General features: G+C 40.5%; 1 protein-coding gene and 1 pseudogene across 1 annotated transcript; both read left to right on the top strand.

Moving 5' to 3' along the window:
- LOC108867493 (NF-X1-type zinc finger protein NFXL1-like) lies at window positions 1-4,587 on the top strand. The gene is made up of 2 exons (XM_018648271.2): window positions 1-413; window positions 746-4,587. The coding sequence occupies exon 2, from the start codon at window positions 856-858 to the stop codon at window positions 4,330-4,332; it is 3,477 nt and encodes a 1,158-aa protein (XP_018503787.2). The 5' UTR covers window positions 1-413; window positions 746-855; the 3' UTR covers window positions 4,333-4,587.
- A 2,323-nt stretch (window positions 4,588-6,910) lies between these two features.
- LOC103950662 lies at window positions 6,911-9,926 on the top strand (annotated as a pseudogene).
- The last annotated feature ends 1,374 nt before the right edge of the window (window positions 9,927-11,300 follow it).

Genomic DNA, 11,300 nt, shown 5'->3' with positions numbered 1-11,300 from the left:
CTCTAAACAAGTGGCGGTAAACGAAGGGTCCGGTCAGAGTATGCGATTTCGGTGACGAACTCCCCTCACCGCCTTCCCCTTTCCTTTCCCCTCAACCCCCAACCCACACCCTCACTATAAATATACATAAACCAGTCTCTCTCATCCCGTTTCTTCTCCGGGTCGGTTTGTGTCCCTCCGAGACAAACCCATCTGTAAAGTATCCAACTGATTAACAGGGACCCACCACACAGCCACACACAAAGGGTAAAGTTTTCCAATTTTTTATTTTTTTTGGGTTTTTCACTTGAAATCCCAGAAATTTAATCAAGAGAGAGACAGAGAGAAGAGAGAGAGAGAGAGAGAGGGAGATTCTCACTGAAAGTGCGGGAAATTTTATCTCCGTTTCTTATCATCTGGGACTACCCGATCAGGTAATTACTTGATTAATTTATCTTTTGTTTCTCTTGTTTTGTCGATTTGGATCCGATTTTTAGTTGTTCCTGCGATTAGGGTTTCTATTTTTCTTGTGGGGGTTTCAGAAATTGTTGGAAAGTCTTGAGCTTGATTGGAATAAGATATGAATTTATTTTCTTTATTTTCTTGTTTGGCTGGTCAGAAAATGCTGGAAAGTTTTGAGCTTGATTGGAATTAGATGTGAATTTATTTTAGTTAGTGAACTCGTGGATGCTTAGGGCTTAGTTTGTTGGATTTTGTCAATTAATTTAATTCTAATTTGAATTCATTGCCTTTTGATTGATTGCAGTTTTTCTGTGTGTGAATTCCTTTGGGGAGTTCTTTCTTTCTTATTCGATCGCCTATTTCGGCACACTGTCGGAGAATAGGAGGTTTGAGAGCTTGGTGGTTTCGCAGAATATGAGTTCTCATGTCCGAAATGAGCGAAGGGATAGGTCCAGGTTTCCTGCTCAGCCTGCCGCTCAGCCTACTCAGCCTGCTCGTCGAGAGTGGGTGCCGAGAGGATCCAACCCTACCATTGCCACTGCTGCCGTGAACCCGCCTCCACAAGTCGATCCAAACAACCTGAATGGCAATGTCAGCCAGCCTAATTCTAGATTCAATCCAAACAACCAGAATGGCAATGTCACCCAGCCTAATCTAAGATTCAATCCGAACAACCTGAATGGCAGTGTCAGCCAGCCTACTCCAAGATTCAACCTGGACAACCCGAATAGCAATGTCAGCCATCCTAATCATAGCTCTGTTCCATCAGAGATTCGGCCACATAGAGGAGGAAATAATGGCGTTAGAGGACAGGGTCGGCTGGTGAACCATAGAAGGGAGAGGGGAAGGAATGACAATCAGGAGGAGAAGGGATTGATGGACTCAAATTTGCCCCAGCTTGTGCAAGAAATTCAGGATAAGCTGACGAAGGGCACTGTCGAGTGTATGATTTGTTATGATATGGTGAGGAGGTCTGCACCTGTTTGGTCCTGCTCAAGTTGCTACTCAATTTTCCATCTGGCTTGCATCAAGAAATGGGCTCGAGCTCCCACTTCTATCGACATGTCTGCGGAGAAGAATCAGGGGTTTAATTGGCGGTGTCCTGGATGTCAATCTGTACAGCTCACTTCGTCAAAGGAGATTCGGTATGTTTGCTTTTGTGGCAAGAGGACGGACCCACCTTCAGATTTGTATTTGACACCACATTCATGTGGCGAGCCTTGCGGGAAGCAACTCGAGAGGGAGGTACCGGGTAAGGGTGTGAGTAAGGACGATCTTTGCCCTCACGTTTGTGTCTTGCAGTGCCACCCAGGTCCATGCCCTCCTTGTAAAGCATTTGCCCCTCCACGTTTATGCCCATGTGGAAAGAAAATAATCACAACAAGATGTTCCGATCGGACATCTGTTCTGACTTGTGGTCAGCATTGTAATAAGCTTCTTGATTGCTGGCGTCACCGCTGTGAGCGGACTTGCCATGTGGGTCCTTGTGATCCTTGTCAGGTTCTTGTTGATGCGTCCTGCTTTTGCAAGAAAAAGGTGGAGGTTGTTCTCTGTGGAGACATGACTGTGAAGGGAGAGGTGAAGGCAGAAGATGGTGTTTTTTCATGCAGTTCCACGTGTGGAAAAATGCTTAGCTGCGGTAATCATTCCTGCAGCGAAGTTTGCCATCCAGGGCCATGCGGAGATTGCAATTTAATGCCAAGTAAGATTAAGACATGCAACTGTGGGAAAACAAGCTTGCAAGAGGAACGACAGAGTTGTTTGGATCCGATTCCAACCTGTTCACAATTATGTGGCAAGTCTCTCCCTTGTGGGATGCACCAGTGTCAAGAGGTGTGCCATACTGGGGATTGCCCACCTTGTTTGGTTGAAGTGACCCAAAAATGTCGTTGTGGGTCAACTTCTCGGACAGTGGAATGCTTTAAAACCACAATGGAGAATGAGAAATTTACTTGTGACAAGCCTTGTGGGCAGAAGAAGAATTGTGGAAGACATCGGTGCAGTGAGAGGTGCTGTCCCCTTTCTAATTCAAATAATGCTCTCTCAGGGGATTGGGATCCTCACTTTTGCTCTATGCCCTGTGGGAAGAAGTTAAGGTGCGGTCAGCATTCTTGTGAATCGCTTTGTCACAGTGGCCACTGCCCTCCCTGCCTTGATACAATCTTCACGGACCTGACCTGTGCCTGTGGGAGGACTTCAATCCCTCCTCCACTACCATGCGGTACCCCTCCCCCGTCATGTCAGCTGCCATGTTCACTCCCTCAGCCTTGTGGGCATACATCTTCTCACAGCTGCCACTTTGGAGACTGTCCACCATGTTCGGTGCCTGTGGCAAAGGAGTGCATTGGTGGGCATGTGGTCCTCAGGAACATTCCTTGTGGGTCGAGGGACATCAAGTGTAACAAGCTCTGTGGGAAGACAAGGCAGTGTGGTATGCATGCTTGTGGCAGGACTTGTCACCCACCTCCCTGTGATACATCTTGCTCAGCAGAACAAGGTTCAAAAACTTCTTGTGGACAGATATGTGGTGCTCCTAGGAGAGATTGCAGGCATACATGTACTTCACTTTGTCACCCTTATGCTTCTTGTCCTGATAGCAGATGTGATTTTCCTATCACAATCACTTGTTCTTGTGGCCGGATGACAGCAACTGTTCCTTGTGATTCTGGTGGCAGCAATGCTAGTTTCAAGGCCGATACTGTGTATGAAGCTTCTGTTATTCAAAGGTTGCCAGCACCACTTCAACCAATTGAATCAACTGGCAAGAAGATCCCGCTCGGACAGAGGAAGCTTATGTGTGATGATGAATGTGCTAAGATGGAGAGAAAACGGGTTCTTGCAGATGCTTTTGATATAGCTCCTCCAAACTTGGATGCACTCCATTTTGGTGAGAGTTCTGCTGTTTCTGAGTTGCTTTCGGACCTTCTTAGACGTGATCCCAAGTGGGTATTATCAGTGGAGGAGAGATGCAAGTACTTACTGCTCGGCAAGAGCAGAGGTGCTACAAGTGGTCTCAAGGTTCATGTTTTCTGTCCAATGCTAAAGGAGAAGAGGGATGTAGTTCGGATGATCGCTGAAAGATGGAAGCTTGCAGTTCAAGCCGCTGGTTGGGAGCCCAAGCGATTTATTGTGGTTCATGTTACACCAAAATCAAAAGCCCCCACTCGGATACTTGGGGTTAAGGGTACAACAACAGTTAGTGCACCCCAGCCTCCAGCTTATGATTATTTAGTAGACATGGATCCCAGGCTTGTAGTTTCATTCCCAGATCTTCCTAGAGATGCAGATATAAGTGCACTTGTATTAAGGTTTGGTGGGGAGTGTGAGTTAGTATGGTTGAACGATAAGAATGCATTAGCTGTATTCAACGATCCTGCTCGAGCAGCAACTGCAATGAGGAGGTTGGATAATGGCGCACTATATCATGGCGCTATAGTTGTCCACTCAAATGGGAGTGCATCTATGGCGGCATCAGGTTCTAACGCTTGGGGTGGACTGGGGACAGCTAAGGAAGGAGGAGCGTCTGCAGTGCTGAGGGGTAATCCGTGGAAGAAGGCTGTTACGCGAGAGTCCGGTTGGAGGGAAGATTCATGGGGTGAGGAAGAGTGGTCAGGCAGTTCTACAGATGCGCAGGCAAACGTGTGGAATAAAGAAGTACCAATTGCTGCCTCAGTAAATCGATGGAGTGTACTAGACAGTGACACGGCATTGGGCTCATCCGCTTCATCTCCCAGGGTTGAGGACTCTAGAAAACAGCCTTTGGGTCCACCAAATTTGGGTTTGGAGTCGAAAGCAAGCGGTTCGAGTTCGAGTTCCACTTTGGCTGGGCAGCCAGTTGGAGTTATTGCAGATACACCTGAAGTTGATGACTGGGAGAAGGCTTATGAATGAAGATAGAATCGTGAAACAGATTAAAAAAGAAAAGTTAAGGACCTCTGGTGGTGCGGGATTTGTAGTACTAGTAGGATGCCCTGCCTTTGTTTTCTTTTTGTTTTGCTGCATTTGGGTATTTCTTTTTTTGGCCCAAAGAAATGTTTGGTTAGCACCACAATTTTATCCATCTTTTTCATTTTATACTTGTCTTCTGAGATATGGTTTGTATTAATTATTGCTTCCATGGATATCAATGCCAGAAGAATCCAGTTAGACTTGGTGGGTTGCTCCTTGTTGCGTTTTGGTTTTGGGCATGGTTGTGGAAGTGGATGACATACATCTGATACAAGACTTCTCTCGTTATCTCTTTCTTCATGTGACATAATTCATATAATCCTTCTAGCATTGGTTTTCAAAACGAAGGGTGATTGATAACATCTTAATAAAAAAAACTTGGGTGGTAATGCTATGACCATGTTATATGTGGGGCACTTCTCACCAAAAAATCCTACATGGTGTTAGAATTGCGGTAGCAAATGTAGGTCTACCGAAGTTTCTGATATATATCTCTCCAAACTTTATGCTGATCCTATCTAATGTGAGAACTGATTTATCGAAATCTCTTCCTTGATAAAGAGGTTATAGCATAAAACTGAGATATATATCTCTCATTTCACGTGATTCCATGAATCCAAGTGCATTTCCATACTCTTCTTATAGGCATACTTTCATCACTGATGTTGACCGTTTGATTGGTTGTGATCTCGAGGAGTTTATAGGCATACTTTGGTTGATGTGGATGCGATTTTCCCTAATATTAATATTTCATTGTGCAGCTTAAGATCAAATCTCCTGGACTGGGATCACCTCCGGATCCCCATTTGCTGAGCAAACTGAGCAAAACATCATATCCTTCCATTTTTGATCCAGCAGGGGAGGGGATCCAGATGTGATCCCAGTCCAAATCTCCTATCCATCCTAAAAATAGTAATATAATTAAACAATCCACAAGTTATTATCATAAAATTCTTGTTGCTCAAAATTGTTGAGATTATGAATCCTACATCAAAGAAAGAAGAGACTTTGCATGTGCTTATAAATAATTAAGTTACTTTCCATTTTGCCAATTGGTTTTATGGTGTAACCTCAACTTCCTTTATGATATCAGAGCAAGTTATGAAGTTCAACGGCCACATGACTCAATTTCACCTAATTTATGTTGTCCACATATTAGACTTGAAAACTCCTCACACGTGAAGGGACGTGTTGAGATTATGTATTCCGCATTGGAAAAATAAAGGACTTTATATGTGTTTATAAATAATTGAACTACTCTCCATATTGCTAACAAATTTTATAGTGGAACCTCAACTTCCTTCCTTGTCACTCTCAACCTAGCATTCCCTATCTACTACCGATATATACAAATATGGAATATCATCATCCCCTAAAAACTATGTAACATCTCTCTCACTGTTTGTAAATTGAAAGTTTACATCTTGTCTTGTGAACTCCGTGTATTAAGCATTGTGTAAGTCGCTTGGTAGCAAAGTCGGTCCTAAGGGTAGTCGGAGTAGGTGCCCGCCTAGGGCCCCATTTCGGAAGGGCCCCCGATTTTTAGGCGAAGTTAGGCGGGTTTGGACTAGAATGGTCGAGAGCTATGTGGGCTTATATGTAAAGGTCGGAATTTGGAAATCTTTTGTTGCAGGGTTGGCCTCGCGTGAGGAAGAAGACAACCTTATTCTCAACATCATTTTAATTACATGATTTTACTTAAGATAATCCCGCCATCTTTTTATTTTTATTTTTTTATATCTGCACGTCTTCTCTCCTTTAAATAGTCCCCACCATCTTATTTTTACTTTTTTACTTCTCTCTTAAATAGCACATATATGTTTATTTTTATGGGGTTTTATTACCCTATTTTAATATCACACCACATATATATTTATTATGTACCTAAAAGGCTAAAACTCTCACCTTTTTGAAAAATGACATTATTAAATGTTCAAATTAATTAGTTTATCTAATATATAATAAATTATTTAAATCCGTTTCCTCTGCCTAGGTGTTTTTACGAAAATTACTATTCTCTTCACTCTAATATTTTTCCTAGTCATAAGATGTTGTCTCTATAATCCAACCATTCATTCATTTATTGAATGTAATAAGTAACATTGTAACAATAGAAAAATGATTGGAATTTGGTGTATTGGGTAGGGACTTCTCTTTCGGTTTGAATTGGTTGAAAAATTAGATTATATAAACTTAATAAATGCTAATATTTGATTAATGTTTGTATATCTTTCTTCTTTTGATATTAATTTTTAATGATATTTGATGTAGAAATAGACTTTTCATGTATTTAGTGAATTTTTTTATACATGTCAATGTACAAAGGGTCGGAGTCAAAGAATCCTAGGACCCCATTTTGAAGGCTCACATAGGACTCCCAAATTCTTAGGACCGGTCCTGCTTGGCAGTTGGCATTCCCATATCTCTCAGTCGTTTCTTATATATAAAATCTGCACAGTAACATCTATTTAGTATTCATCTGTATAACTTTTTGTAATCCGGCTACTGATCTCAGACATCCATGGAACCTCAGCTCACGCCTCCTAACCAGTTAAAGGTAACTTTCTTCCTTCTTTTTAACTACAAAACTTGTACGTAATTTTTCTTTCACTTAATTTTAGTGGAAAAAGTTATCTGGTTTGAACTAAATGGAATTATGAAGTAGCTGAAGAATTGATCCATGATCTCACTCTAACATCTCCGTTTCGGGTTGTTTTAGTCACTTGATTTGCATTGCTCTAATGTTTCTGTAACTAGTATTTTTTTTTATCCCTTAAAATGAAAAATGAAAAAAAAAAAAAAAAAAAAAAAAACAAACAAACAATAGCTAAGATCCAAACCTTTAGTGGTATCTACAGACTACTGCTTTAGTATATTTTCTTCTGCATTTACTTTCCGAATCGGAGTTTTTGTTTTTGTTTTTTAAATCAACGGGGATGGGGATTCAAGGTTTACACTTGGGGCAATTTCCAACATTGAGAAGAGAAGAGAAATATTACTAGACTAACAACTAGTTAATTTTTTCAAATTGGGGTTAGATTATCTTCAACCGAAAAGGCTAAACATAACCCTCTTTAGAATTATGGCCTTGCTAAAATTACTTTTAAATGAACAGTGTCAGACCATCCTTATATACCATCTCCAACCGAAGGGACATAGTCCCCTCAACAATTTATTAGTTTTAAGTTTATACTTTAAATTTATTGGTTAATTTAATTGAATTATTGTTGAATGTTTTCACATCTAGTCGTTGATTTAGTATCAATTATTGCAACTGAAGAGTTGAGCCACAAAAAGTGGCTAAGAGGGGGCTACATTTGGCTAAATAATGATCTGGTAGACTTCATAGAATTATAGCCCAGCCATCCATTAGAGATGAATTTTTGAGCAAACCAAATTATCTTTTAACTTTTAGACTTTTACCCCTCGCCATTGGACATGGCCTTATTATTCGGCATTTCACTTAGGCTGGTGTTGTAAATAAAATCTTGTTAAATTTGACCAATTGGATCTAACTACAGTTTCGTTTCCGATTTAGGGATCAAAATACATCCTTCACCTAATTAGTTTTCGAGTTGTTAATAGGGAGTTTTAACAAAAAGCCCGCGGTATTGTGCATTTTAACGAAAAACCACATTTTTACACTAAAAAGTCAAACCTGGTACTATTCATTTTACCCTTTATTTTGTCCTTATTGTTAAAACTCAAAGTTTTCAAACCCTTTTCATTAGTTTTCCTTTGTTATTAATATGCAGGAGACATGGAAGCACACACTTCTTTTGTCATTTCAGAGCCTTGGAGTAATATATGGTCAACTTGTTCAAGTCACATCGGTGGGTGAAAAGAAATAAAGGGGTTTAAATATGATTACCCCACTCTAACTAATACTGAGATCTTTTGTGGTAAAATTCCACACCTGAATGATTGGGCAGGTGGTAAAGTTGGGGACAATATCAGTGTCGTTAGAGTGGGGCGGGTCCGACGATCCAAGAATCCAATATGGTATCAGAGCCCAAGGTTCGGGCCGTGCAAACCAATGATCTTGTCACTAAGAATTAAGGAAACAAGTTTGAACTCTTAACATAAAGACGACCATTGAGTTCCATTGAAAACAAGTGGGCCCAATAGGAGCCGCCCTCTGAGTTTCAATTACCGATGTGGATCTCCATGTGTGAACCACTAAAATGAGGTTACACGTGAGGGGGAGTGTTAAAGTTCCACATCGGTGGGGTGAAAAGAAACCAAGGGGTTTAAATATAATTACCCCACTCTAACTAATACCGAGATCTTTTATGGTAAAACCCCACACCTGACGGATTAGGCTGGTGGTAAAGTTGAGGACAATATCGGTGTCGCTAGAGTAGGACGGGCCCGACGATCCAAAAATCTAACACACTCCTCACCAGAAATGCTTGTGACAACAATTGGTTATCTAATCGATGTTAGTTAAATCTTCCATAGGTTTGGCTATAAGTTCTGGAATGCTTGTAACGACTTGTCTCATGTCACTTGTAATTGCGCTATACTGGGAGAAGAGTTTGTTTGAGTCCGTCTGCTGTCTAATATTCTTTGGATCGATTGAGGTGATGTATGTATCGGCTTGTATGTTGAATTTTCACAAGGGAGCTTGGTATTTGGTTGTCCTTTTGGCATTGTCCTTGACTATCATGCTATCAAGGCATTACGGAACCAAGAAGAAGCTCGAATTTGATATAGAAAACAAGGTCTCTGCAGAATGGCTTACAGGCATTAGCTGCGGCCTAGGAGTTACTAGGGTACCCGGGATTGGTTTCATTTATACCGATATAGTGACAGGAATTCCAGCTTTCTTCTCACACTTCATTACCAATCTTCCAGCGTTTCACCAAGTTTTGATTTTCGTATCCTTCAAGTCTCTGCCAATGCCTTATGTCCCTCCAAGTCGGAGGTATCTTATTGGCAGGGTTGGCCCAAGTGATTTTAAGATATCGCTGCGTCATGAGATACGGGTATTGTGATCCTATAAGGGACACTGATAATTTTGAAGAACATATTATTAGTTCGATTGGCGAATTCATTTGCATGGAAGAAAGTGATTTAGATTCCCAAAATTCATCCGAAGGAAAATGGTTGTTGTTGGAAAGGCACCAGCTGATGGAACCGGAAGTGCTTTGATTCCTTTGAATGATACAAATTCATATGAGATGGAGTGTGTGAGTAATGCGAGCAACGAAGCTCGGTCTCCATTAGGTGATGCAATTGAGAGTGGTTTTACGCCGGCGACGAGAAGGAAAGTCCGATTCATGTTGCCTCCAAATAGTCCGAAAATGCGCATATCTGTGAGGGAGGAGCTGCAAGAACTGATTGATGCAAGGGAGAGTGGGACCGCGTACTTCTTAGGGCAGGTGCATTTAGCAGTGCGTGACGGATCGAACATTCAAAAGCAATTGCTGATCATGACTTATGTGTTTCTGGATAAAAATTGCAGAGAGCCTCCAGTTGCACTCAACATTCCTCATGCTGCTCTTGTTGAGGTTGGCATGGCCTGTTGCATATGAACTGTATTGCCAACGCAGCATGGGTCTGAGCAGCGAGTTATACAGCGAGCGAGAGGAGAAAGGAGAAAGGGGGAGGACAGAATCCGAGATCGGGGATATAAGAAACCAGTATATTGCTAGCTAGTTTAAGTTTTTAACTTGTACTACAAGATATGAGGAGTGAAATCTGTATTGCATATATTAGTCCAGGAGTAATGCTTAGTGCATTGCTTGGAAACAGCACAAGATTACAAAAAAGTTGAGAACTGATTAATTCTCTCTAAATAATTAAATTGATTCAAATTGACAGCCAAACATCTTTAGTAATGAAAAATTGACCTTGATGAATTATTTCTAAACAAAACTGTGAAGTCATTGAACGATCCACAAATTTGATTTCATAACTTTTTATTATTTGATTAACAAAATAAGTTGAATTTCCACTAGAATATATACCAATTAGTAATATGGAGAACAATATAATTTTTATAAGTACATGCAAAATCTTTTAATTATCAATATAAAATTATCACTCTCAACACGGAGAATCCTAAAAAATAATAAGAGATATAACTTTTAAAGGTTTAAATTTCCATTAGAGAAATTCAAATAGGTATCCATGCAGGTGAGATATAGCCGTCCCAAATGAATATGGGTGACAATACAGAAAGATATGCAGGAATTCAAAATTTGGAATATTTTAATCCTCGCTATAATAGCATGCATGTCTGTTGTTATTCTGGCAAGATAGCATCCAGGTGAATAATATGACGGATGATTAATACATATTACTAGTGTAATACAAATGAAAGCGACTATTAGTTATGAATGGGGGTCTTCCTTCTGGCTGGGGTGTAATCCATGACCACCAACACCAAATCTTGTCCAGTTGCGAGATTTTTCTCTCGTTTTGTTTTGAATAAATTTGTTTGAATGGTCTTGGCGGCTTCATCTTGAACAAGACCTGCACCTTTTTCGTTGACCTCCATATCTCCTAATGATTCGTGACAGTTGACAGCAAGAAAAAAGCATATCATAGGGTATATTACTACACATTAATTAAAGAAATTTAAAGAGAATTACCATAATTTAATTAATTAAGTATCAGGAAAGTAAAACTAGAATTTGATGAGAGTAAATGAACGTACGTCTACCATCAACAAAAACGACTGAGGCAATGAAGATCAGCACACCGCAAATGCAAAAACAAGCTTGTTTAGCCCTAACGCCACCATTGGTACTGTACGAAAATCGAGGAAATTATTTGAAATGAGAATTTGTTTATAAGTTCTTGGCAATATTAAGAGATGTTTCTGCACTGCAGCTTCCTCTTCCACTGGCTTAAAGAATTTGCTTCCTCTTATATAGATTGTATGTGTGTGAAGTTCGTGATTC

This window comes from the organism of the source record quoted next, unplaced genomic scaffold (assembly GCF_019419815.1).
Source record: "Pyrus x bretschneideri cultivar Hongxiangsu unplaced genomic scaffold, Pyrus_bretschneideri_v1 Contig27, whole genome shotgun sequence".
NCBI classification, from domain to species: domain Eukaryota; kingdom Viridiplantae; phylum Streptophyta; class Magnoliopsida; order Rosales; family Rosaceae; genus Pyrus; species Pyrus x bretschneideri.
The sequence above is the reverse complement of the archived record's forward strand: the minus strand, read 5'-3'. Positions and strand labels throughout refer to the sequence as shown.

What these genes read in the sequence shown, in the direction of transcription:
- LOC108867493 (XM_018648271.2), top strand. Translation starts at nt 856, where the DNA reads ATGAGTTCTCATGTCCGAAATGAGCGAAGGGATAGGTCCAGGTTTCCT.